The sequence below is a fragment of the Anolis carolinensis genome, chromosome 4 (genome assembly GCF_035594765.1).
Source record: "Anolis carolinensis isolate JA03-04 chromosome 4, rAnoCar3.1.pri, whole genome shotgun sequence".
Lineage (NCBI taxonomy): Eukaryota > Metazoa > Chordata > Lepidosauria > Squamata > Dactyloidae > Anolis > Anolis carolinensis.
This window is the reverse complement of record NC_085844.1, coordinates 176,661,220-176,688,703: the sequence shown is the minus strand read 5'-3', so window position 1 is coordinate 176,688,703 and position 27,484 is coordinate 176,661,220. Positions and strand designations below refer to the sequence as shown.

General features: G+C 38.2%; 2 protein-coding genes across 6 annotated transcripts in view; both read right to left on the bottom strand.

Annotated features, from left to right (window-relative positions):
* Positions 1 to 1,947: 1,947 nt before the first annotated feature.
* Positions 1,948 to 6,156, bottom strand: magoh (mago homolog, exon junction complex subunit). Its single transcript, XM_003220313.4, has 5 exons — positions 5,992 to 6,156; positions 4,351 to 4,409; positions 4,065 to 4,175; positions 3,670 to 3,752; positions 1,948 to 2,189 (listed from the first exon to the last, which is right to left on the bottom strand). Exons 1-5 carry the CDS (start codon positions 6,077 to 6,079, stop codon positions 2,090 to 2,092), a joined length of 441 nt encoding a protein of 146 aa, XP_003220361.1. The 5' UTR covers positions 6,080 to 6,156; the 3' UTR covers positions 1,948 to 2,089.
* A 4,597-nt stretch (positions 6,157 to 10,753) lies between these two features.
* The window catches only part of lrp8 (LDL receptor related protein 8), a 239,221-nt gene continuing 222,490 nt past the window's right edge, over positions 10,754 to 27,484 (bottom strand). For all 5 annotated transcript variants that reach the window (XM_003220314.4, XM_008109592.3, XM_008109593.3 and 2 more), the window contains 8 exons: positions 26,877 to 26,995; positions 25,622 to 25,761; positions 23,071 to 23,212; positions 20,635 to 20,787; positions 19,805 to 20,074; positions 18,000 to 18,068; positions 17,658 to 17,830; positions 10,754 to 15,391 (listed from right to left, as the gene is read on the bottom strand). In XM_003220314.4, coding sequence (XP_003220362.2) covers positions 15,353 to 15,391; positions 17,658 to 17,830; positions 18,000 to 18,068; positions 19,805 to 20,074; positions 20,635 to 20,787; positions 23,071 to 23,212; positions 25,622 to 25,761; positions 26,877 to 26,995 — 1,105 coding nt within the window. In that variant the 3' untranslated portion in view covers positions 10,754 to 15,352. The remainder of the gene's footprint in view (positions 15,392 to 17,657; positions 17,831 to 17,999; positions 18,069 to 19,804; positions 20,075 to 20,634; positions 20,788 to 23,070; positions 23,213 to 25,621; positions 25,762 to 26,876; positions 26,996 to 27,484) is intronic.

Genomic DNA, 27,484 nt, shown 5'->3' with positions numbered 1-27,484 from the left:
CCGATTCCAAAAACGTCATCTGCTTTTCCCTAGTTTTGAGATACAGAACATACATAATCTATCAGTTGCCATCTGCTCACCTATGAAAACCATAACCCTTTCTGAGAAAATAGAGCTGATGTCTATCCAATGTAATTTTCTGAATCAGCGCCTCAAATAACCCCAGGATCAGGCCTAACAACCAAGATACCAAGAAAACTACTTTTTTTGTTGGACAGTTGCTATTTTCACATTATTCTGTTGAGCCTTTAAAAAATACACGTTGGAAAGCTTAAGTTCAATAGTTGATGGCAGCAGTTGCTACAGAAAGTTGGTGTCCGGTGGGATAAGATGAAGTCTTGCACAGGAGGGCAGTTAAAAGGTCCTCACACAGTAGTGGGAGAGGGTCCTTAACAGTTGATGGCAGGTGAGCAATTAATGAAAGCCATCACATTTGGTGACAGAGGAAGAGATACATGGAAAGCCTTACTGTCAATTAACCATTGCCAAAAGATGTGTATCATCAAAAATTAGTTTTTATAAATTACTCATGGTAGTTTATATAGATAAAAATTGAAAAAATGGTTTTATATTCTGAACAGGATAGTACATCTCATCTGAATAGAGGATTATGATCTCATGTGGCTCATGTGCCTGCTGAGTGTGCTATTCAAGTGTTATTCATACCTTACATTAATCTTTAAATCAGACTTGAGCTAATCAGACAGTGCACCTTCAAACAGAAGATTTGTCTTCTGGTAGACTTTCAAATTTAGGACTGTCCTTTGAAAAACAGGACACACAGGCCTGTCTGGCAAGCAAATGCAACCAGGAAACAAAGTGTTACAAATATGTTCCCTGAAACAACAAGACCATCCCTACCCCAGAAAGGCCCCAAGGATTAATGTAATGTTATTTCTAGTTAGCCAAAATGGCAATTGCAGTGGCGTGTTGTGGGCACAGGATGAGTAAAGCAATGGGCATGCAGCCTTCCAGGCTTTTGAAACATATTCTCACTATAACTGGTGGCCAATTTCACTGGTCTCTCCTCCAAATTTTTGCATAATAAATAATGTCATCATACAAGTACTGAAGAAATCCTACTGCGTGCCACTACTCTAGTAAGCACTGCCTACTATATGTTCCTACTCATCTGGTTACAGCTTTAACCTACATTGAAAAATACCCTTCCACTTTTAGAAGGGAAGTGACAAAGCTGGGGTAATTTTTAGAGGTGACCAGTTCCATTTCATTAATTTGATTTCCTAGAACCGAGAAGCTATCATATTGTATGCAAGGAAAAAACTCCAGTTATATAAGGTCTTCCTTTTCTTTTGTTATGTGTCAATATGCGGATATCCATGGTTTTGAAAATGAGTTGTGATTACAAAATATCATCCATGATATAAAGTCTTTGAAGGTTTGTTTTGGGATTAATGAGGGATAACTGGCACACTGAATAGTGTCCGAAAAACAACAGTGTGGACCTGGATATTAGAGTATTAGTATAGTGTACTGTTACTGGATTCCCCCCCCCCCAAAAAAAAACAAAAAAACCAAAAACAAATGAGAGGAAATTTTAGGATAAGCAAGGATTAACTTCCCATCCCATGTGGCACAATGCTCACCAACCATCCCACTATAAAGTGGCTTCTCAGTGCAGCACATGGCGAACATGCTAGCAGCTTTGCTCTTGAACACAATTCACTAAAATGAAAAAAATGAGCTTTTCTGCATATAAATCATGGTAGTACCTAATACCTGATTATAATTGTGGATTGCAACTAACCCTGATTAAACTTTAAAAAAAGCAATTTTATCTTTATCCCAACCAATGCAGAGGTTATGAGATATCCAGATATCTTAACTCTCACTCTTGTTATTGACCAGCAGAAATTAAGATACTCTTAAATAAATCTACAAATCTCACTTCAGAAAGATCATTGTGGAATACAAATACTTTCTAAGTTAAAAGGAAGCTTTACAGCATTTATTACATTTATTCTGTAAAAAAACCTGACATACACAAAAGTTATTTAGGAGAGAGAAGGAATGAAAGTGACCCCACCCAAAGAAACTTTACAGTACAAACTCAAATCCATTTTACAATTTAAATTGGCTTAATCTTAAAGTGTAATCCAATGAGACTGAAGACTAGACACTTGAGGTCCTGGACAAGGTAGTAAAACACTCTTAGACCTTCTGGATCCCTAAAATATAAAAAGAAAAAGGAAAAGGTATTAAATACTTGAATTTGGAATTTTGAGACAAACCTATATGATCTAGGTCAGGGGTCCCCAAACTTTTTAAACAGGAGGCCAGTTCACGTTGGAGGGCCGGACTATAGTTGACCACCGAGCAATAATAATTGATAATAATAATAATAATAATAATAACAACAACAACAATAATAAAAAAGAGGGTTGGAAGAGACCCTTTGGGCCATTGAGTCCAATCCCCTTCTGCCTCTGTGCACCAAAAGCACAAGCAAAGCATCCCTGACAGATTTTAATAATAATAATAATAATAATAATAATAATAATAATAATAATAATAATGGTTGTAAGAGAAGAAGAGACCCCTTGGGTCATTTAGCCCAACCCCTTCTGCCCTTGTACTATGGGGACCGGATAAATGGCTTCGATGGGCCGCATCCGGCCCCCGGGCCTTAGTTTGGGGACCCCTGATCTAGGTCATTATTTATACAACAAAAGTAATGTGAGAGTATTCTAGCTACTTAACAAGACTTCAAGCATACTTCAGAAGCACTGCAAGAATTATTTGATCTGTCTTTTTGTACCCAAGGACAAATTGGTTTGGAATTTTTTAGGGCAGTGGTGAACACTCCATAGTGCATGGTCTACATGCAACCATTAAGCTGTTTTTTTTTCACACCCTGCAATGTTCTTTTTTAGTCTGGGGAAAAACTTTCCCATTCCAGAATGCCTCAAGCAGCAATAGTTTTCACTTAGAATACGGAACATGGCTACACAAATCCCCTTGGAAATCAAAAACCTAAAACCAGATACAGACTTTCAGGCAGGTTTTTTTGTAGGGGGATGGTGGTACCTTTCGGGACTTATTGCAACCGATGTTGGGCTTTGGATGTGAAAGTTTAAGGCCTCAGAGACTGCTAAGTCCTCTACCTCTTGCTTTATCACAATGCTGTTTTATACATGTTTGCTTTTGTCCACTGATTAAAGACAACCCGTACATTATGAAATAAAATGTTGTGACTGAGACAACTTCAATCTGATCATCTCCAAACTGAGTTAAATTCTCATCAGTAAAACAATGCAATATCATAAAATTGTTTTCAGATCAGAAACGTATTTGTATTTTAAAATTCCCAGTGGCTTCCTAAGGGAGCTGAAATAAAACTATATGCTTGTCTCATGGGTGCTTCTCAAACCCGTTCTATTGTGTTATTTTATTTTTATAGCCTTAATGACAAGGTTTAGACCCCACTCTCATTTGAGTCATGTACAGGGACAACATCAAAACCAAATTCATTTGCAGTACTAGGGATGAAAATATATATTCAGAATGGCCAGTTTTATGTGAGGACTTATCTTCTCAAAACATAAATAGTTTAGTAAATATAGACAACAGTGTTCTTGGAAAATAGCCTTATACTGCTCATATTGGCCTGTCAAGAAAAACATTAAAAATGATTCGTAGAACACTTACTTGGACTGATTTACATCAATAAGAGAACCAATTTTTGAAGTAGTAAATGAAATGTGTTCATCACCAATTACAATTTCGAGCTCCTAAAAACAAACAAAAAATATATTACTCGTGCGAAGATCTACAAGATTATAATTAATCCATTTCATTTCTGGCTGTAATTTTTCCAAGCATCCCTAAACATTTCTCCATGCCTAAAATAATACATTTTGCCATCAATCTTGAATCCTAGATATCAATCCATCTGTTTACAGAAAGGATAGTAACTATAAGGTGTTTAAAAATGACACAGCAGAACATTAATAATCACAAATGTTACTTGCTGCCGTACAAATGTTGTTCAAACATATATAGATAGCCAATAAACTTAAAACTGTTGTACTGAATTTGCTCACCTGCCGACCGACTCTGTCTGGTGGAGGCCATAAAGCATCATCTTCTTTTGTAATTTCACTGTCATCAATTATTCTCTTTAGTTCTTCCATCACACTCTTGTGCACGTAGGCCTATAATAATATGTTTATTTAAAGACAAGCAAACTGGTATAAAAAAACCCCAGATGAAGTGGAAGATAATGGCATACATTTTCTTCTTTCTCACTGATATTCGCTGTCCATGGGAAAAATTTCATGGGAATTGGGAAAACCTATTTAAGATGATTTTTTTAAAAGCATCACTCACCTCTTTTCTGATCATGACATCATTTTTATAATTGCTGTTGTTTGCATATCTGAGTTTACCTGTTGAAAAAATTAAACTAAAATTACTTAAGAAGCAAGGTGGCATACCTTTAGTGACTTCATTTATTTCTTTGAAATGAAAGGACTGTGTTAAAGCCTATGTAACAGGATACAAACACTCATTCACACACACAAATATGGTTGTTGCAACTTCTCTCCATCCCAAATTATTCAAACTGGTGGCAGGCAGTTTTTTCAGTCCCATGAACCAAGAAAGGGCAATTAAGTAAAGGTGCATCTAAACTGCAAAACTAATGCAGTTTGACACCACCTTAACTACCATGACTCAATGCTAAGGAATCATGGGAGTTGTAGTTTGTTGAAGCACCAGCCCTATCTAAAAGAGAAAATTAAAGCTCATGTAAAAGCATAACTCCCACGATTCCACAGCATTGAGTCATGACAGTTAAAATGGTATCATGCATTAATTCTACATAGTGAATATATCCTAAGTAATACCTAGGCTAGGGGAAATAGGACATTACTACACAGTTCTTTCAAGATGTCTGGCTCATAGCACTTGCTTAATTTCCTTCTTTTCATATGTGATATTGCAACTATACCCAATTGCAAGATCCTCTTGTTAGCTGACAGTTCACAAGTCAGCATCCTTCTTTCAAAATAACTGCTCTCAGTTGCTTTAGGAGTCACTTCTTTCTTTACTTTGCCAGTCAAGAGAGTGGAAGATAGACTGGATACTGGATGCCTATATTCTCTAAATTGCCCCATTCTGAATGGTGTTGGAAACTAGGTAGGAACTGCTCTGGTTACTAACTGAAGCTACCTACAGGGAGCACATGATGTCCCTACTAAAGCAGCTCTATTGGCTCCCAATAAGTTTCCAATTCAAAGTGCAGGATACTGTCTACAAAACTCTAAACGCGGCGGTTCGAATTCGGGGAACGGGGTGAGCCCCAGCTTCCCATGCAGGAACATGAGAGAAGCCTCCCACAGGGCAACCCCTGGGCAACGTCTTTTTTAGATGGCCAATTCTCTCACCCCAGAAGCGATTTGCAGTATGTTCTAAATTTGCTTCTCACACAATTAAAAATTATTATTATTATTATGAATATCAGATACTGTAAGCTATATTTCAGATGAAAAGGCTTGGAAATAAACGCCTCTTGGTATTCCGTCTAAGAAAACCCAATGAAATTCTTATTTCCCCACTTTCTCCCTATCGTGTTCCTACATCGAAGTGACTGCCTCCTTCTGCTCCTAAAGAGACCTTATTGTAACGACCCTGATAGTATTTTAGCTCTCTGATGAGAATTCCTGTGCGATGACGACTGCATGGCTGGCCTATCTTGGAAGACCTTGTCCGCTTCTCCAGACTCCATGGCTTACTTGGTCGCACTAGAGCAGGCCTCTTCAGACTGCGGCCTTCTTGCTGTGTGGGCCTCCAACTGCTAGAAGCCCTAGCCTTCTTGTGCAATAGCCAGAGATTCTGGGAGTTGGAGGCCCAAAATGCTGCAGGGCCGCAGTCTGAGGAAGCCTGCACTAGAGGCGCCAAATGCCAGCCTCCGTTTCTCAGCCGAACAGACCAAGTCGACCCCCAGAACCCTTTCCTCCTCCTCCTCACCGTCGGGCCGGAACTCGAACTCCAGGAATTCGTGGCCGAACTTGCCCTTGTGCCCGACGTAGTAGCGCAGATAGAAATCGCTCGCCATGGCCCGCTCTCTGTGTGCGCGTCGCGTGGGATTTTACGTCACGAGAACGCGCGAGTCGTGTTACTCTGTCTCCCTCTAAGAGCAAAACAGCCCCTAGAGGTAGGAATTTGTAGAGTGACACGCCCATCGTGATCTCAGTAGAAACCACTTCCTGCTGTAGAATTAAGCCCCGCCACTCTTCACATTCCTAAGTCTATATGGCTTCCACCAGAGCTAAAAGACCGGGTAATGATAAGGGAATCTGGATGCTGAAGTCCAAAACCTCTGGACGATCAGAGTTTGGGAAACGCTGCTAGAGCGAAACTCGTCGTCGTCGTCTCACTCGTTCAGTCGTTTTCGACTCTTCGTGACCTCATGGACCAGTCCACGCCAGAGCTCCCTGTCGGCCGTCACCGTCTCCAGTTCCTATTCGGCCCTATTGTTGGTGCAGCTACACCAAGCATGGTAAAGCTTGGGCCCACCAGGTGTTTTGGACGCTTAAGCGGCTGAGGGGGAAAATGACAGGGCCTGAGGCTGTTAGGAATTGTGGGTGTTGACGTCCAAAACACCTGGATGGCCCAAGTTTGGCCATAACACAATTTGAAACTGGTATGGAAAAAAATGGTTTCTTTGTGCAGATGATTACATAGGAAATCTTGGAAGAGGTCTGAGGCCCAGAGATTGCTTGCTATATTGTATGTATACACAGTAGAGTCTTGCTTATCCAACGTTCTGTATTATCCAACTCAGTCTGCCTTTTAGTAGTCAAATGTTTTTGTAGCTAATGTTTTCAATACATTGCAATGTTTTGGTGCTGAATTCGTAAATAGAGTAATTACCACATAACGTTACCGTGTTATTTGTTCAGTCGCTTCTGACTCTTCATGACCTCATGGCCCCCCCAGCTCCTTCAACATCAAGCCAGTCATGTAATCATAATGTAATTTGATGTTTAATAGGCTTTCCTTAATTCTTCCTTATTATCCAATATTTTCACTTATCCAACATTTTGTCGGCCCATTTATGTTGGATTCGCGAGATCCTATTGTATTGGTATGCAGTTTTTGTTGTTGTTTGAGGTTGTGGGAGGGATTCCAGACCATGTGACCAGATCTGGGACTATTCAGACTGAGACTCCATTTTAGAAGTCAGTATGTATGTTGTCAGTACAGTTGAATATTGTATAGTAGTCAGTATGCATCAGTCACTCTGTACAGTAAATAGTTGTGTATAGTATAGCAGTCAGTATGCATTAGAAGTTAATTGAGTACAGTATGCGTCAGGAGTGTTAGTCTGTATGCAACAGGAAAGAGACTCAAACAGAATGTGTAAAGAATGGACTGTTTAAACTTTGAACCAATAAGCAATGTATATCTATGCTGAACACATGAAGTTTTGTAAGTAAATCAACTGTTAACTTTTAACGAAGACTACTTATTTATAGTCTCTTGAGAACATGATTTAAAAGCAATATATTTTATGGGAAAGAATATGTTTTCTTTTGGGCAATTGAAATAACACTTCTGAAGATCTATATATTTTATGGATATTTACTACTATGTAAGGAGGAGATTAAGTCAAGCGAGTTTTTAACTCTTCTCAATGAGATCATACTTTACAAAAAGGTTATGATTATTCCAAATAGTGTGAATGCCAATTGATCTCCAAAAGGGTCATGCTTTCAAATGGTTATAGAGATTCTGGTTTTCATGCCTTTCCAAAATATTCTTTATTGGTCAGGCCTCATCTGGAGTGACTTCAGTTCTGGGCATCTAATTTTAAGAAGGACATAGACACATTGAAGCAGGTTCAGAGATGGACAACAAGGGTGGCAAGAGTATGGGGAACAAAGATGAAAAATTAAAGGAACTGGGCATGTTCAGCTTGGTGAAGTAGACAGAGTGGTAACATGTTTGCATACCTCAAGGGAGGAGGAGACCTGTCCTCTGATGCCTCAGATGGTTTGAAGTTACAGGAAAGCAGATTTTGATTGATTTGAAGGAACATATCGCCAGTAAGAGATATTCGTCAATAGAACCAATTTCATAGAGAAATGATGGTGTCTCATTCTCTAGGTCTCCTCAAAAAGAGGTCTGGATGGCTACATGCTGGGGATGTTTAGGTAGAGATCCTACATTGAGTAGGAGGTTGGACTCAATGGTTCATGAAGTCTCTTCCAACTCTTATGTTTCTATGATTCCATGCCTAGCAAGTGATGAAAAGATCTTTCTCAATCCCAACTGTTGGGGGACTGTAGTTCAGCCTTTTGGCCATTATTAGTATGTAGGGTTCCACAGGGGTCAATACTGTTCACTAAGCTTTCAACATCTATATCAGTGGTTCTCAACCTCTGGGCCTCCAGGTGTTATGGACTTCAGCTCCCATAGTTCCTAACAACTGGTAAACTGGCTGGAATTTCTGGGAGTTGAAGTCCAAAATACCTGGAGGCCCAAAGGTTGGGAACCACTGATCTATATGAAGCCACTCTCAGAAGTCATCTGGAGCTTTATCTCTCCTTGATACCAAGGAGTTTGTGGTAGTACCGGATCATTGTCTGGATGAAGTAAAGTATGTGTCAATAGACTGAAGCTTAATCCAGATAAAATGGAAGCGCTGCTGGTCATTAGTAAAACCAGCCTGCGTTTGGGATCATAGTCTGTTTTGAATGGAGTTGTTTGCCTTCTTAAATACCATGTTTTTAGCTTGGGGATGCTCTTGAACTCAGTCTTGGTCCTGCAAAGCTAGGTTCCTAAGGTGGCCAGGAACATCTTTGCCCGACTTTGGCTGATATGGCAGGTCCTCCCTATGGGAAGACAAGGGCTGCTCACAGTGATTAATGCCTTAGTTACTTCTTGGTTAGACTACTGTAATGCGCTCTATTCGAGCTGCCCTTGAAAGACGTTCAAAGGCTAAAGCTAGAGCAAAATGCAGCAGAGAGGTGCCAGGTGTGCACTTTAGAAATAATATAACACTGGTCCTGAAAGAACTGCTCTTGCTTCCAAATATAATTCTATCTGCTGGTGTTGACTTACAAAGCCATAAATGACATGGAGTCAAGACTGCCTCCACTCAGACAAACCTGCCAGAAATTTCAAATCTTCAGATGAGTTCCTGCTGTGTGTTTCAATATTTCATGAAGTTAGGCTGATGAGTACAAGAGGGCTTTCTCTGTAGCAGCATCTTGACTCCCTAGTCAAGAAAGTTAGGCTGGTTCCATTGCTTTTAGGCTTCCAGTGGGCTGCCAAAACAATGCTGTTCTGCATGGCATTCCATGTTTGGAATTGCTGTTTTAATAGTTTCAAAGCGAATGAGATAAAGGCTAAAATAGGAAGGTCACAAGTTCCTTAAAACAATTGTAAATAAGTCACTTGACCATGATAAGTGACAATGACATCAAGGCAAAGATGCTTTTGCAAATTTTGAAAGGGTGCAGTCTCCTTCCCCATCTCTCACTAAAATGACAAATATATTAAAATACTTATAACTTTTTTTTAAAAAAATGAGGTTGTTAAAACTATGTGTATTGTAATTTTTGTACATTTAACTATAAGCATTTTTATACCCCTGGTGGTGGCGCAGTGTGTTAAAGCGCTGAGCTGCTGAACTTGCAGACCAAAAGGTCCCAGGTTCAAATCCCAGGAGTGGAATAAGCACCCACTGTTAGCCCCAGTCCTGCAAACCTAGCAGTTCGAAAACGTGCCAATGTGAGTAGATCAATAGGTACCGCTCTGGCGGGAAGGTAACGGTGCTCCATGCAGTCATGCCGGCCACATGACCTTGGAGGTGTCTACGGACTACGCCGGCTCTTCGGCTTAGAAATGGAGATGAGCACCAACCCCCAGAGTCGGTCACGACTGGACTTAACGTCAGGGGAAAACCTTTACCTTTACTATACCCTCTTCGGGACTCAAGTGTTGTTAAATAAGATAATACATTGCAAGTTGCCAATAAAAATTTAATATCTCTATAGAAACAGTGCACTGCCTTACAAATGTATTCATTTGGTTTTCAGTACCCCCTACTGATGTTAAGTACAGTAAATGTTATCACAGCCCTTCCCATCCCAGCTCCCTAGACCTTTTGTTCAGAATAAAAACAGAAACACAAAAGGCACCAAGCATGTATGCATCCCAATGGTACTTCAATATGACAAGACAGAGGTCAGAACTGGTTACAATGTTAAACAAGATTCTAATGTTCCCAATTACGTATTTAAAATAATCCATTTTATCTTTTTTTAAAGGAAAATTTGGTTACTGACTTACAAATCTGAAATTGGAAAGCAGGAAAACATCACATCATAGTATTTTACAATGGTCTGGGGAAAAATCCCAGGTTTTTTTTAACATGGTATTTGTACAAGGATTTGCTTTTAAAAAAGTATCAAAACTGTAGATTCTTCAAATCTATTTACAGATTGAGGTTAGTTACAGTTATTACAAACAAAAGTTTTTTCTCTCCTTTCCATTCGTTTTTTCATACACATAGTGCATGACTGTGTAGTATCTGAGCAGAGCAGCTGCAACAACGATCAAACTGCATCCTCACCCCAGCTTTTTCCAGTATATATTTATTGATGGGTTTCTATTCTTAAATCTAGCAGAAATAAATTATTGTGCAGTACACATTAGATATAGAGTAATATTTCCAAGGTGCAAATATACATTTAAAAAACTTTAAACGTTAACTAAGACATGTGGGACTAGTCCGAAAATATGGGTTTATTGGTCATTTGTCATCAAGGGATGATTTATCCAAGTGAATGAATGAATGTTACAGATTCATCATCATGAACACAGCTTCCACAGCAAACCATATTTTCAGTGGAGACACTTCAGAGAGCCAACTGGAAGTTTTTCACATTAATGAACGAGAACCTGCTGCTCGACTGTAAAAAGGAGTCTTAGAATTGATTGTTACATGGGCAACAAGGAATCCAGAATTGTAAGATGTAGGTGCTGTTGCCTTTCAACAGTTGTTTAATAAACTGCTTTTAAAACATGAAAATTACAATGAAAAAGGGAGATACAAAGGTGCAAGGTGTAATGTATGGCAAAAGCAGTTCTTGAAATCATGGAAGACCAGCTCAGGCTGGGGACAATCTGACTTTCAAGCACTTCTTTTGAAGTTTCAGGAATGGATGTTGCTACAAAAAAGTAATTATGTTCAAGTATTTGGTTCACTGCTCATGTAGGTACAGTACTTGAAGTCTGCAGCTTGATGTGTGAAACAATTGCTTGAGGTGGCAAATCTTGAACTGCAATGGCTGCTTTATAGATGCAAGTCTCTGACTGCAAAGTCATGTAGGGTATTTCCAAATGAATTTTTTATTATACAGTTATTCTGCCTCATTAATGGGATTGTATAGTGGACTCAGATCACACCTTCCTTCAATTGTTTGGCTTCCCATATTTTGCTGCTACTTCTTCCTTAAATTTTCCTTACCAGAAAAGAATCTGTTAAGGAAAATAAGATGGATGGCTGCAAAAGTGTCTTTTAATCAATATTAGGGGTTCTATGTTTAGAAGCAATCTTATTCTCCTCTTTCATAATAATATTTGTCACCCATTAATCCCTTAAACCAGAGCCTTCCAAACTGTGTATCAGGACACACTATTTTGTGCCTGTAGTCCCTTATGTGTGTCGTAAGAAAAATGCTCCTCCTCCCAACAAACAAAGGCTGGTGAACTAAAGCAGTCATGAGACCTTAAAGATTCAGATTTCTTAGCAGTAAAGGTCACTGGATGATATAGTTTAAAAAAAATATTCTGCCTTTATGGAATCTTTTGTAGTCATTGTCTGCAAAGGAATCCTGTGTGTTGAGGATACATTTTAGATCATGTTCAGACCATATGAACCCTCTTAGTCTGTCGTACAGCAACTGAAAAGTTCACTGTTGAGTACACACCAATTTCCCAATCATCCATTGTGGAAGAGAAGGAGTGGCAGCAACGAAGGTAGGCTCATCTTCACAGACCTTTTCATTGAAGAACTGTTAAAATACTCAAGGAGTTGTTAGAACACAACTCAAAACTACTGAATAAGGAGATGTAATATTGAAGTTTGGAGGAGATATCATCCCAGAAATCTTCATCCAGGCCAAACTGACATGAGATTCTGAGAGTTATTCACTGAAAAGTAATGTTAACTGCAACATGTTATGTAGAAATTTAGCCCCAACATACAAATGGATCCACAAGTCTTCAGAAATGGGTCTGAAGTACATATAAATGAGAATATATTTGAACTAGCACATTTTATGCATTCTTATACTGAAAAGAGCATATCTGCTAGCTTGGATCCTGGCAATAATTCTGCCTGGTAAATGTTCCATTTTAGTGGCTTTCCACAAGAAAATTAGTATCTTGCTAAAAGGCACAATGAAATGTGTACAAATATTGTCATCCTCCAGGCCAACCTATTTCGTTTTTAAAATATTTTTCTTTAAGAAATGTTACAAGCTAACACTGATCTTTGTTGGAATTTTTATGTCCTTTAGAAACAAAAATGTTTTTGTTCTTGAAGACTTCGCAAATAAATTTTAGGTTGCAATTTTTAATCCAACTAATCATTACACAACTTACTCCTGAGTAAAACAGGCACAGGGCTGCAGTGTTAAAGTTACCCCTCTCTTCATATGAAAGCTATTGGTATGGAGAGAGACTTGAGGGTGCCTTTCTACCAGAAGGGCAGGTGCATGAAGAAGTATATGGAAATATACTAAAAGTAATGTCAGAACAAATAATGCTAGCCAAAATGAAATAAAAACAGAATGACACAAGTTGTGTTGTCTTGAGTACAACAGTCTTCAGTTTCATTTGTTTTAACATCTTGAAGTTAAAGAAATAGGTTGCAGAAGTGTGTTAATCCTTCTAGATACCTTTGTACTGGTTTCTGTTACAACCAAATCACAACAAGCATCATCAACAACAAGTGAGTGAGACACGGTGGCCAATGTAGCCATTTACAAGCCAAACCTGTATAGGCAGGATAAAATTGATGTCTTCGTTTGCTTTCTGGATTAGTGGTCCTTTAGCACTGTTTAGTTATAGTTCAACATTAGTATAGTAATGTTTTACCCATCAAAGAGCTTCCCGCATACTAATGATATTCTTTAATAATCTGTAGTCAATTCAGTCGTAGGTTGGTAAATATTCTCCCCTGGTGTTTTCTGTTTGAGGTTCTGCTGGTTTTATTGCTTCCTGAAGATCTTAACCAGGGAATAATAATGAATTGCCAAACAATTTTGTTTTCATAGTGATTAAATTATTGTAATAGTGAAATAATGTTATTTTACCATGCAAACTTCTTAAAAATTGGAAGACTGGTTAAAGCTGTGCCATGGAAGAGAACCTGACTTGAGGTAATTCAGAGAGGCTATTCAAGGAACAGTCATTTAGTTGCAATCAATAGGAAGTAATAAAAAGGTAGGACCTGCAAACTGGAAATATCTAACTGAAAGCACATGTACCACGAAAAGATTATGGGTTGCTTTAACTCACTACACAGAACAGGCTGGTGCTCCAGTTGTCTTTTAGAAACAACAAAAATCCATACATTATATTGAAAGTACATAGGAGGCCAATCCATAAGATTGTAATAATGTGTAATGATGGGAAGTCACTAGTACCAACCAATAAATAGCAAATAGATAGCGTAGGGGTGGGATGGAATAAGATGGAGCCCTTGGATTACATGCAACCTGATTGCCCTTCCAATTTTGTAGGGATTGACATCACACCTTCAGAAGCTCCTAAGTGGAAAACAGACCATTTAAGGCCATTTTCAGGCTGTAACCAGGTCTTTAAAAATTGCCTCCTTGAGGCTAAATTAGACATATGACTCTCCGAAAATGGCTAATCACCCCCTGAAAGCTCCAGGGGCTACTCTTGGTCATTTTTAGGCCAAATAAATGCAGGGGGAGAGTTCTTGAAGGTTCTAGGGGGTTGGGATGGATTTCCAGTTCCCGAAAGTTGTTTGTCTCTAAACTAGTGCAAAAGCCATCTCAGATTATTGTAGTTGATTTAGCCAGCAATGAACATCAGCAGGACAGTGTCTTTCAGTAACAGAGAATGAGATTTTCTGTATGCATTGATAGAGAATTATATATATATGTTTGGATATTGATGCCAATACCCTGCATTCCACAACTGCTGTTTCTACAACCCAATTCACATTAAGAATGTTTTCCACCAAACCTGAGGGACTTAACTCCAAATATGCACATTTAGGATTATGTGGTACCCCTAGTATTATGTGAGAATAGTATTTAGTTATTCTCATTATAGGAGAAAACCTGCTATTAGTAAACACTTCTTTTTTGAACAAAAAGGAACACTCCTAGACCCAGAATATTTTAAGGTGAAAAATTCCAATAAGGCTAACAAGCCAACTGAAAAAATGTTTACTGTGAAGTACATCTCACTGAGCTTGATGGGATGAACGCACTGTAAATTTGCTAAGAACTGCATACAAGCTTGGACAAAATTTGGTTTGTTCATCATATGACTACTTTGTTCTTTTGACAGTGATCAACTATTCTATTCTAACAGCTGCATTTCTTACTCAGTAGTTTCAAATGTCAAAGTAAAATTTCCACAAAACCTCCCATAAGAATTTTTTTTACTCTACTTCCCATACTGCTGGGTTAGTCTTTCTAAAATATATTCATTTATTGTATATATATATATATATTTATATTTTATATAGAGATTTATTTATATATGGAGATGTCTATATACCTATCTAGCTTTGATAGGCATAGACAGAAAATCTATGCACAGCGAGCCAAACATACAAAAAATAAATACTCTTATGCTCTAGGTATATTTACAGAATAAATCTTATATCCAGAGTTTGTTAATAAATATCCTAAACGGCTTGTATAGATCTCTTTTTTCATGTTGCTGGACAGCCACAAAGTATGTTTGATATATTTACAAAACTTCTATAAATATAGTTTTCAAAAATGACCTGTAAGCTACTGACCCGTGGGTCTGGCTGGTTGTATACGTCGAGTTAGTAGCTGAGCAGTAGAGCAGGCTCCTCACTATTAATAGATGGATAGTGCAAGAAGTTAAAAAGGTGTATAAAAGATTATACATACAAAACTCTCACATCCTTTGGATGTTTGTAGTTCATTTCAACTTTGTGGTTACCCTTCTGCAACATAAACAATAATTAAAAGGGCAAGGGAAAGGGATAAAAGAAGGTGGATTCCATGATCCACAGCAGATCTGTTCAGTGCATATCTATCAGTCCACTGGCTGTAGGGATAGAGGAAGTGCTGTCTTCTCAGGGCAACCCATCATCTTCTAGACTTAATGCGACACGCTGTGGAGGAAGAAGAGAGGCATTGGTTAGTCTGATCAATCAGATGTCTGTAATCACGAGGGCAGGAAATATATTTTTATAGGTCTGTAAACTGTTCTGTGAGGCTAGAGTCGGTATTACTGTAACAACGCTGCTAACAACTTTCTTTGTAGACCATAGTTTCTAACAACCTTTCATAGACTACTGTGGACAAAAGGAACTGCATCTTGGGGGAAGAATGTCAGCAGAATGGCACTTCAAACTGTCCAGACTAGTGGCCAGAAGTTACAGAAAGACAAACTAAAAGCTGGCACACAGACCTCTGCAGACGGTTCCATTAAAATTTGTTTGTCTGTTTAAGTCATGCACTTACAGCCCACCAGGATTCCTAAGGTGATGGGTTAATTGGGATAATTGGTTTAACATCCATTTTATTATATTGTATTTTGCTGCAGATGAATTGTTAGCATTCTGACAATACATTGTATATGACCTTAACTTAGATCTGGGAATAGGCAACCTGATACCCTCCTGATAACAACAGTGGTGGGACTTATCTGTGAGAGGGATGAGCCTATCTACTGGAATGAGATGGATCAGCTGCTCTCATGGTGCAGGCACAATAATTTGGTTCTTATGATCAATAAGACCAAGGTGTATATACTAGATTACAGAAGGAATAGATAAGAAATTCAGCCTTTGGTTATAAAAGGAGATTGAATGGAGTAGGTAGAGGTATTATCGGAGACTTTTAAGGAACCAAAAAATGGATTGAAAAACTACTGGTGACTTTCTACTATTGTGTTATGGAGAGTGTTCTAACCTATTGCATCTGTGTATGGTTTGCTAATTGCACAGTAGCAGATAGGAAGGTGCTCTAAAGGGTTACCACAACTGTCCAAGGAGTTACGGGTTGCCCTCTACCCTCTTTGGAAGAACTGTATGATTCCTGCTGCCTTAAGAAAGCTCAAAATATTATTAAGGATCTATCTCACCTTGGATATTCATTTTTTGAATTATTACCATCTGGCACATGGCATAGGATGTTACAAACAATGACACATAGGTTGAGAGATAGCTTTTATCCCAGAGCTGTGACTATATTGAACTCTATGGTTTCACACTGATGTGGTATGAGGAGTTGTGCAATAGTGACTGGAATGTAGAAGAATTATTTTTTTGTTTTGTAATTCTACAAATATAATGTGATTGGGGATTACATTTAATTTTGTCGTACAATGACAACAAAAGCTATTCTATTTTATATTTTGAGCTACACATTCTGCAAATTGCAGGGAGTATGTCTAATGGGCACTGAGTATGCAATCTGCAATCAAAAGTACCAGAAGGCACTATCACTGGTTTTGGGTGCACCTACACTGAAGAATTAATGCAGTTTCACACCACTTAACTATCATAGTTCAATGATATGGAATCAGGGGCATTATAATTTTAGAAGGTCTTGGTCTTCTCTGCCAAAGAGTGCTGGTGCCTCGCCACACGAAATTCCCAGGATTCCATAAAATTGAGCCATGGCAGTTAGTGTGGTATCAATTAGCATTGATTCTACAGGGTAGATGCACCCTCAGATTAAAAAAACAACAACAACAAAACAACAACAACAAAAAACCCTATATCTCTGCAGAAATCAATTTAACTAAAATGGTTTAAGTGCTCAGTTTTACTGTTCTAAATCAAATCTTCATTTATGCCAATGCTATCTATCTTCAAAGAAGGTTCAGATCATTTATATCAATTGGACCAGTTCAGCATAAGAAACTATCACACACTTTAAAACTACACACAGACTAGAGACTCAGGGAAGCCCGCTTAATAGGAAACAGGTTACTCCCAGCTTCTTCTTGTGACGAAAAAATGGGATCTATACTTGCTCATGCCTATTTTCTGATGCATTGAACAACTGAATATGATATAGTCTATGTCCCAAATAATTGTAGTCTTAAGGCAAAATCCATAGCACTTGCTTCAGATACAGATATGAAGAAATAGCACATGTAAGACCACAGCAGTTCATGTGTACCTGACATTTGCTTCTTTTCTTACTTGCCATACAACTAAAATGGGTGACCACAGAATGGACATCAGTTGTGCAGTTTTAATTTATTATGTTCTGCCTCCATATTGTGAAACTAGATTATGTAATAATTGTGACATACACTAAAATGCTTTGATCAGCATGATGGTTTTCTTTTTGATTTATGCTGATTGCCTATTCACAAAACATGATTCTAAAAGATTGGTAAGAAAGGCATCATTAGAGACTTACTGCTGGGTACACATGCCCAATCTGTGTCGTTCTCCCAATATGAATTTCATCTTCATCTTCCTCTTCTGTAGTCTTCCTATATACAGGGTTATCAAAGTTCATGCTTTTTGTGTTTTTCCGTTTCCAGTTTCTCCAGATGAAGTACCCTCCCATACATAACAGACCAATTACCACTAGGAGAAAAAGCAGGCAGAAAGAGAACAAATCAACATTTCTAATTGTTTCAGGGAACTATAGTTCTCCTAATAGATATCTATGTTCTAATTTCTTAATGTCAGGTCAGGACAAAAGTGCTGAAATATACCGGAAAATTCACCCAGAAAGAAGGCAAAACATACTTACCAACAGGAACAACAATCCCAATGATGGCTGCCATCACAGTTGATCCAAAACCTTGTCCATCATTAACATCTGCAAGCACAGAAGATCAGACTCAGAGCAACAATAAGCATTCTGATATACCGAATTGAAATTTAAACAATTATTACTTTTTAATAAAAAGCTTAGAGAAATTAACATCCTAGTCAACATCAAATGCTTAGCCTATAAATCCCAAAGCTAAAAGAAAGAATTTGCAGACAAATGTATGGGTATAATGTATCAGAGTTCAGAACTGTCTAACTGGATTCCACTAAAATGGGGAGGGGCTTTAGGTCCAAAACAGAATCTGTGGGTCTGGTGAGTTTACTAGATTGTCTTGAACAGTAGCAGGATCCTCAAAGTGCTGATATGATTCTAGGATTCGTTAAACAGAACTTTCCAAACATTTTATATTGGTGACACACTTTTGAGACATGTATCATTTTGCGACACAGTAATTCAGTTTCACTAGCCAACTAGTGAATCAACCCCTTATAAGAGATTCAACCACATACATAATTGCAATAATGAAATGTATAGGGGCACATCATATCTCATGAAAATCTTTGATTTATATTTTTAAAAGGTATGATTTGTAAGATAATAACATACATATCCAAGATTTTTGTTATTTCGTATTACATTTGTGCGACACACCTACATACTTTAGTCAACATATTTGTACCCCACCTCCATCTTCCCGAAGGGACTCGGGGCGGCTTACATATGGCACAATACATAAAATAAATAGACAGTACAATACAAAATAAAACCACGAGTAGATAAAACAACAATTTGAGCTCAGAACAGCACCCAATAACCTAGTGTCAAGATGTTGCAACACAGTGTTTGGAAAGCTCTGCATTAGAGCAGTGTTTCTCAAATTGCTCCTCCAGGTGTTTTGGACTTCAGCTCCCAGAAATCTCAGTCATCTTACCAGCTGTTAGGAATTATGGGGGCTGAGTCCAAAACATCTGGAGGAGCAGAGTTTGAGAACCACTGCATTGGAGTATGGATAGAGATATCTGAATTAGTGATGCCCTGCAGTGTTCATTAGTAAACCCTATGTTGAAAAGTAACTTCTACATCTTCTGTATCTTCATACATGATAAATGGCAAATGTTGTTTGCTCCGGTTACCTGTATTTGGAAAAAATGTGATGACACTTGTGTATTCTCGCTGGAGAATACACAAGTTACTTTTGGAGTATGGACTCCAGTGGTTAACCGTTAGTGGATTTGGGACATTGCAATTTTTTTTAGGCCTGGAATGTCTTACACAATGATGAAAAAAGCTGGAAAAGCAAGGCTAGTCATGTATATGAACTAAGTTTTTATAGTGCTGTGAGAAAGGCCTATTGGAGGCCTATTTCAGAAATGAAAAAGATGAGAAATTGCTATGTGGCAGGGCTATTGGAAAGAGAACTAGGGGAAACTTTAAGGAACATTAAAAAGGAGTAGCATTCAAATCAGTTTGGAAAAATCTGGGTTAATCTATCAATGTGGGATTTTTGGATGAATCTCAGGATTAACTCTGCTATCCTTAAAATAGGCTATAAAACAATTTGAAAAAAGGGGATGACTGAAGATGCTTATGAAACCAGATCCTCCACAATGAAGTCCATATTGAGATAACATTTATATGTCTGAACAGGAAGGCAGCAGATAAAAGCATCTTGTTTTACCTTCTCGAAGCTATGCATACTCCCAACTCAAACATATTACACTATTACCAGACAACTTAATCAAGTTCCAAGGGGGGAGGAAAACATGACTATATTGGCTTACAATGCTGGGAGAGATTGCTGTTTCCAGTTGTCGTTATTTTGGATTCTGCTGTTGTGGTTGTTGTTGTTTCTGAACGGAGGCTTGTAGTGCCAAGGACAAATTGTGTTGTGGTTTCTTGGCCTTCTGTACTAATGTTGCTGGTGCTATTGGTTGTAACAATGGTGGTGGTGGTTGTGGTTGTTGTCATTATAAGAGCAGTACTAATATCAGTAAAATTGGGCAAATAAGTTGTAGTAGTAACAGGCACATGAGTTGAGGTAGGTGGAAGGTCTGCAAACATAAGCAATATATAGTTAGCAACAGCTACACCAAACAATTTCTACTTAATGTATCTAAACCAGATAAGATCATTAAAAATATAGGAAAAGTGAAGCCTTCCACATTTAGAAGATTATGAAAGATAGCCAATTTGTCTACTCAAATATTTATTGAAAATATCAGATTGTTGAAGAAACAGGAAGTAACCATCTTCTTCCCAATTATATGATTAGCTGTACAGGACTTATAATAACTACCCATTTTCCTTTTCTCATCGCTTTAATTCCCACCATCAATCCCCAGTCATTACCACATGATACGTTATGTGTTTCTAAAGATACATTAGAGTGGGAGAAAATACAAAAAGGGATTGGCTGCAATCTCATTCAGAAAAAAGATTTATGGTTGAAGTTTAGAAGGGAAATTATGGAAATAAAGAGTGAAAAAGACAGTAAATATGAAATACTTGAATCCAGAATTGTAGGTACCATGTTTCCATTGATAACATAATGCAAACATGCCCCAAATCCTGGGCACGAGAAGGTTCATAGAGCGAAGACAGCTCTTCTTACCTTGATAGCACTTTTTCATATCAGGGCCCAACCACATATTGTCAGGACAAACACATGTATACTTTGGGGAATGTGGAGAAATCTGGGGCGCAGGAAGACAAAGATATTCACAGCCTCCATTTAGTTGGGAGCTCGGATCACAAGCATTTGGAGCTATAAGGGGGGAGATAAAATAAGAGGGATTTATGCTGATTGTTCTTGTTAGTAATTTGTGAAAGTTCAGTACCATGAAATCTTTGCCACTATGGTAGTTCTGAATCTGACACTCTGAAGGCATTTCCAACAATGAATGCTACAGAAATAAAATGGTGGGAATATTTTTATTCTTTTAGATTTAAGAGTTCCTGTAAAGTTTTACATAAAATATTCCAAAGCAGTGCCCCAGTATAAAAACAAGAAAAAGGATGCTGTTGTTTCTCACAGAGGTAGAATCCAAAGACATAGTCGTGTTTGTCTTGAGTATGAGTATGCAAAGGGATCTTTATACTACATTAGAGACTAACTTAGAGACCAAAGTTGGTAGTGTAATATTTCATAGATTAAATTTACTGAGAAAATGGACTGAGGGCTGATCTACATAAGCCACAAAATCAGAGATGGGTGGTTACGCTGGGGCACTTACACTGCAAAGACATCAGCAAAGGTGCCTGTGCAACCAGGGGAAAGGAGGACAATTCTTCAGGAGTGCAAGAGAAAGGGGATGGTGGGCACTGGCTTGTAAGGACCTTGTTCTGAATTAGAACTGGGCCAGCTGTCGACCTCAATCACAAAGTGTAGGGCTGCTCAACAGTTTAGGCAAAACTCCAGAGCATCCCTGACTTCTGCTAATGTAGAATACAACCAGATTAATCGGCATTATTCCATGTTATGGATTGGAAGTCTTTGGAGTGTGAATGTCCACGAGTGACTTCTAACCTGATTTAGGGTTTCTGCTCCTGGTAGACAAGTCTTTGGTCTATGAAACCTTATGCTACCAGCTTCTTTTCAATAGTTAAATTTTAAAATGTTACAAAATCTCTTTCCATGTTTTGTTCCTCGCAGTGGAAGTCCTACTGTAATATCTGCTATTGAAAACCAGTCACTCTGGTGTCTACTTAAAAGAGAGGTGGGCAATGCTGACCCTGAAACCAATTGATAACTGCCCTTCCCAAATCCCCCCCCCCAAAAAAAAAACTGTTTAAAAATAAAAATCCAGAAGTGAAAAAAAATCACTGATTTTTAAAAAGATGCATCTACATATATAACTGCTAGATTTTACTGAAGAGGGGTCATACGCCTTGCTTTAGGGAAAAACAGAAATTTTGTGCGCGCTTCCATTAGCAGCCATTTTTCCTTTTTGTCCTCCCCCAGTGGGGGATTTTTGCTTGTTGTTGGGAATAAAAAAAATAAAGAAATCCTGTGGTCCACGGGCCTAGTGTTGCTTTAAAATTTTCTGTTTCTTCAGCTTGTGCAAACATTTCATTTCTTTTAAAGATACTATTGTATTTCTTCCATTCTAAGATGCATTCCATTTTTAGAGATATTTAAGGGGGGAGCATATCTTAGAATCGGAAGAAATACAGTATATGAGCAGCAGAGGGCGGAAACACAGCATAAAAAAGCCTAAATGTGTTGGGATTTGTATATAATATCTACTTGTGTATAAATCAAGGACATTTTGTGGATTTTGACATGACCAGTGGACTATTTGGAATTCCTGAGAAAGTGACCGCTGAAGGTCTCCATTTGAGGGGAAGTGCCAGAGAGCCTCTGCTGTTGCATAAACCCACCCAGGTATTCAAAAGGGCTAGAAGTGGCATCACAATGGAGAGAGTAGAGGGGGCTGGTGCTTCTTCTAGGTTGCCCCAGGATGGAATAAGCTCTTGACTTTTGCTACGCTGTCCAGAGAAAGGGATGGTCCCCCTTTTTATATAAGAATGAAGGAATGGTACTTACATAACCAGTGGTTAAGTCAATGCAGGTCTTTGAAGTCAAATTTTATCTAAATTGTCTTGATTTATGCACAAGTATAATATGTTACTCCTTTTTATATAGCTTTTTTTTTTGAAGATCAAATTTCTGCAGATTTTTGTGGTCTAACGAAAGCTACCTGAGTATTAGTTTTCAGTAGGTTAAATGGTTTGTTAATAATGTTTCCTCAGTGCAGACGTGTTAATACTCTACTAAACTGCACAAGAGTTTGGAAACAATGATAGACCCATGAAAGCCAAGGCACCTTCCCATGAGCTTGCTTTCTGTTTCTGTCAGTCCATCTTGTCTATCTTACTACAGAACAAAGAGATTTCAAGTAATATAGTAAAAACAAATTTAAAAACCAAAGGGTTTTCCTATTAATATAGTGTTTTGCCAATATTGCTATGCTAAATAGTGGATTTAGACTTTGCTAGCTTTGTTGTATTGGAAGAAATTATGCTCTATAATGGAAATATGACTTACCTTTAGGTTGCTTCAACTCATGAAAGACTACAATATCATGGGGATTATTGAGGTTCTCAGCTAAAATGGAGATATCCAGACCATTCAGCCTATTGGCACTGAAGATGGCCTCATTTTCTAAGTCAGTCCAGAACACCCTGTCCTGCAAAAACAAATATATCTATTATTTTTTTGATACCATATTAAAAAATAATGTACAAAATACAGTCTAATGAGCACTTTGTCCTATCTAATAACCAATCCAAAGTCCCGGATCAATTTAGCATTAGCATTCAGCACCTTGTAGATTTTTTTAGACCTTAGATCAGAGTTTTTCAAACTGTATGTCACACGTTAGTGTGTTGGCTGCAGTGTGTAAGTGTGAACATAAGGAGAGACCTTGATGTCTATGTGAAATAAGCAAAACCACTGAAATGTGGAAGCTTTAAAATCCTTTGATGTCTCAATCTAATATTCCACCAAATATTCATCCCATCAACCTTGTATATCTCATTAAAATGGTAAGCTGTTATTTCATCAGTGTTACACATTTTTAAAAATTCTTGCACATATACACTTATGTATATTTTGGACATGTAGGCTATTATCTTACAAATCATATATTTTTTAAAAAAATTAAATATATAAATGAAAGGTTTTCATGATATGCGAGGTGCCCCCAAATGTTATTACCATTTATGCATGTGTCCGAAACTCTTATAAAGGGTTGGGGTTTAACCTCCAGTTTGCTCTCAAAACTGATTTACTGTGCTGCAAAATGATGCATGTAAAAAAGTGTATCACCAACATAAAATGTTTGGAAAGCACTGGCTTAGATTAAACCTATAACGGACTCAACACCCCATTGGGATGGGAATCATCAGTCACCATCATCCACAAGAAAAACATTTAGCCACCACTTTCACATGTGCATGGCAGTCAGAAACAATGGATAACGCCTCCATGTGTGGAAGCCTATGGACAAATCTAAGTTCCTCTTCCCTGGCACTGGACAAAGAGCAGCCCCCCCCCCCCCCCACACAAGGCTGTTTTTTCAGCTGTCTGCTCCACCAACCTCTTTCCAGTTCACCCTTTACCTGACTATAAGCTGAACATTTCCCATTTCTGTCCTATACTATGTCCTGTATGAGAACAAAGGATGCAGTCTCAATCAAAAGTACCCAAGGCAGGGGGTCAGGCTACTTGTGAATCTGCCATAACAGAAAGGCAGGCATGCCTGCCCTTTTTTTAAAAGGCCTGCTTGTGCTTTCGAATTTCTCTGACTTGTGTGGTCATGATGGTTGCTGAATAGGATTTGCGGGGATTTATTAGAAAGTGGAGTGATCCCTTGGCATCCAGTGAAAATAGCATTCCAGGCTAATCTTCCTTCTCCCTCCAAAGGTGTGACCTGTATTAAGCTAGCTTCTGTGTATAACAAGTCCCTGACAGTTTCACAGAGGTGAACTTTGTAGTTTGGGATAAACAGTAGAGAAGGGTAATCCAAGGGCTAAGAAATATATCTTTCCTTGTGATTCAAAGTGAGGTACATTTAGTAACAACACCTATCAATTAGAAGATGCGTTAAACGGACAAAGTGAGTTTAAAAGGTTATTTTTAACTACAGAGCTTTCATTTTCTTTGCGGAAAGATAAAGACAAAGGTGAAATGGCAAACGCTTTTTTAAAAATTGACTGTGGAGAAGTGAAAAACAGAGTTTTTGAGAATATGGATTTAGAGCTTATCTTGTTTTCTAATGTATAATGGATGATACAGGCAAAATGCTTTTGCTATTAAATCCCTTAGCTTTCTCTAATACACGGAGTGCAGTCTTGAAACATTAGGTGAAAAACTTTTCACTAATAAGTTGCAACCTATCATCAGAGGTTTGTGTACAACATCACATCACCAAGTACCAATTATATCAATGTAATCCCCATTGCTAATAACTGTCTAAAAATACTTTCATCTCACTGTCACCATCCCACACTTAACCATAGAATTGGATACTCCAAGGCTGAACTTGTTTTTGAGGAAATAGGTTGTTTTCCCACCAAAGCCTCATGCTATTCTACATTTGTTAGGATTAAAAGGACACATACCTTTTCATATTAGTCTTCTTCACACTGTTTCAAAATTATTCAGATATTTTCCCACCTGAGGTGGGCTCATGAGGTTGACCATAGCTAATTAATCCCATGATATCCCACCACCACTTTTCTTGAATAAGGTTTACTCATGCACAAGTCCTATCATTAGGGTTGCCAGAGTGAAAACTGGAGAAGGTTCCCTGTGCCCTTAAAGGCGAAATCGAAAAGGAATTTCATCAAGTGCTGGATGTTATCTGATTGTGTAACAAGCAACATCTATTGGAATTCCCTCTTCTAAACAACCATGAAAGATGTGGGAGCTGTCTCCAGTTTTTTTCTCTGGCAATCTCATCTATCATCATAACAACAAAAATCTGACCATTACTCCTTGTATCCAGTATTGGTACCTGTTGCTTCTCATTCTTACTGCAATTTTGCCTTACTTTACTTTCTATTTAACACAGGGCCCTGTGCTGTTCTCATACCTCAAACACTGCTATTCCAAATGGGTGGCTAAGGTCATCCACAGAAGATATGAGAACTTTCCTGTTGTTGCCATTGAAATCTACACTCGAAAGTAAGTGCAGTTTGGAATCCACCCAGTAGAGACGCTGATTCAGCAAATCTGAAGAGCAAACATACAAAGGCAGAATTATATCTGAATGCCTTTTTGTCTTGTCACTTCTGGGAACTGTAGTAGAAGCTGTGCTGTTTTGACATCTTGAAGAACTCTTCATCATTTTCCTTACCTTTCTGGGGAGACTGTTCTCTGCAAATGTGACTTTAGTGTTTCTACACCACAGCTTGTAAATTAACTGTTTTGGACAACATCTCTCATGTTTCCAAAGCCCATGCTAATAGGAAGATTCTGAGAGCAGTAATCCAGAACACTAACTTGACAAGCTTTGTTCAATCCCAAACCAGGGTCAGCAGGCAAATCCCAAGAAGATACAAAAGAAGCTGTCTTACATGTGAAACCTCCTTTAGCTGCATTAATCTTGACATAAGCAGTTATCAGGTTTAAAAACTAAACCTAATGCAGTCTTAATTAAGGCGCTACCTACCTACACAATTAATTTAGAAAGACAAAATTTGTGATTTTATTTCAAACTGCTTTTCACTTTTCTTAGGAGGGAAGGGAAGCTGTATCATTTTGCCTGTGGGTGGAAAACCAGCTGTGGGTAATGGGGAAATGTTTATTCTGCCTCTTTTTTTTCAATCCAGCCCTTTCTGTTCCCAATTGCAGAATCTCTGAGTAAAAAAAAAAGAGAAAGGTCGGCTGGGGAATGTGTGCAGATTGATCATCCATCTCACATGTACCATCTAGTTTGGCCTCATGGAAAGATTTTGAAGGAGGTTTGCATGGCACACAAATTGCTGAAGCAGCAGGAAAAACTCAGGATAAGCTGCCTCAGCAAACATTTGCATTAGACTGAACTGACTGGCCATATATATAAGTGGTGAAAAACCCATCTGAGACTTGTATAATTGGGTTTTTTTTCCTCCTTGCTTAGTTAGCATTACAAACTCCTTGGAAAAGGCCACTGTTCAGTGATAGAGGACATACTTTGCATGTAAATAGTCCTGGATACAGAGATCTCCACATCTGCAACTTTGAGATTCTTGCCTGAAATTCCAGGGAGGTGTTGTCAAACAACATAGAAAATACTGATATGGTGTAAAGAAGCTTTCTGTTCCTATGAACTTTGTAATGATTTGGTCCAAAGTTTTGAAACTTACCTAATGTGATGCCATTGGGCCATTCAATGTTGTCTGTCACAAGCACTTGCCGATCTACACCGTTCAAGCCAGCTTTTTCAATTTTTGCAATGTCTCCCCAGTCAGACCAATACATAAACCTGCAACAGAGAAGAAGGCAGATGCTGGAAGGTTTTGTGGCATGATCAAGTGATCTCTGACACTCACTTTCTTTAAATTTAAAGCTGCAATGCTACAGACTATTGCCTCCTTAAACACATTTAAACTACTTAAAGTATGTTGAGTAAACTGGATTCTGTAAAGAGGATTAATTAATTTATTTGAGAGCAGCGATGCCTCCATAAAACAGTATTTAAGGAACTCCAGTATCCATGAAGCAGGAAATCAAGTAGTCTTTGCTCAGTATAAAAGAAGTGTTATGAAAGTGGAAATTTTTTTAGTTAGGAGCAAGAATGGACAATTTCCCCATATCTCTACCTGAATGCAGAGTGGGCCACACTTTGCTGCTATGTCCATCACTTTTGCTGCTGGAATTCAGCAGTAGGGAAACATGAAAATCTTCACTGTCATTGTAAAGTGTTGTTTTTCTCTTAAAACAAGGCACACACTTTTTGTGCACCTTTATGAGT

Bases quoted from the DNA above. Each gene is read 5' to 3' on its own strand.
- magoh (XM_003220313.4), bottom strand. From the start codon at position 6,079: ATGGCGAGCGATTTCTATCTGCGCTACTACGTCGGGCACAAGGGCAAG. The intron at 4,410-5,991 runs GTGAGGAGGAGG...TTTTTTCAACAG, and splicing joins GTTCGAGTTCCGGCCCGACG to GTAAACTCAGATATGCAAAC. The intron at 3,753-4,064 runs GTGAGCAAATTC...GTTTGTTTTTAG, and splicing joins CAGACAGAGTCGGTCGGCAG to GAGCTCGAAATTGTAATTGG.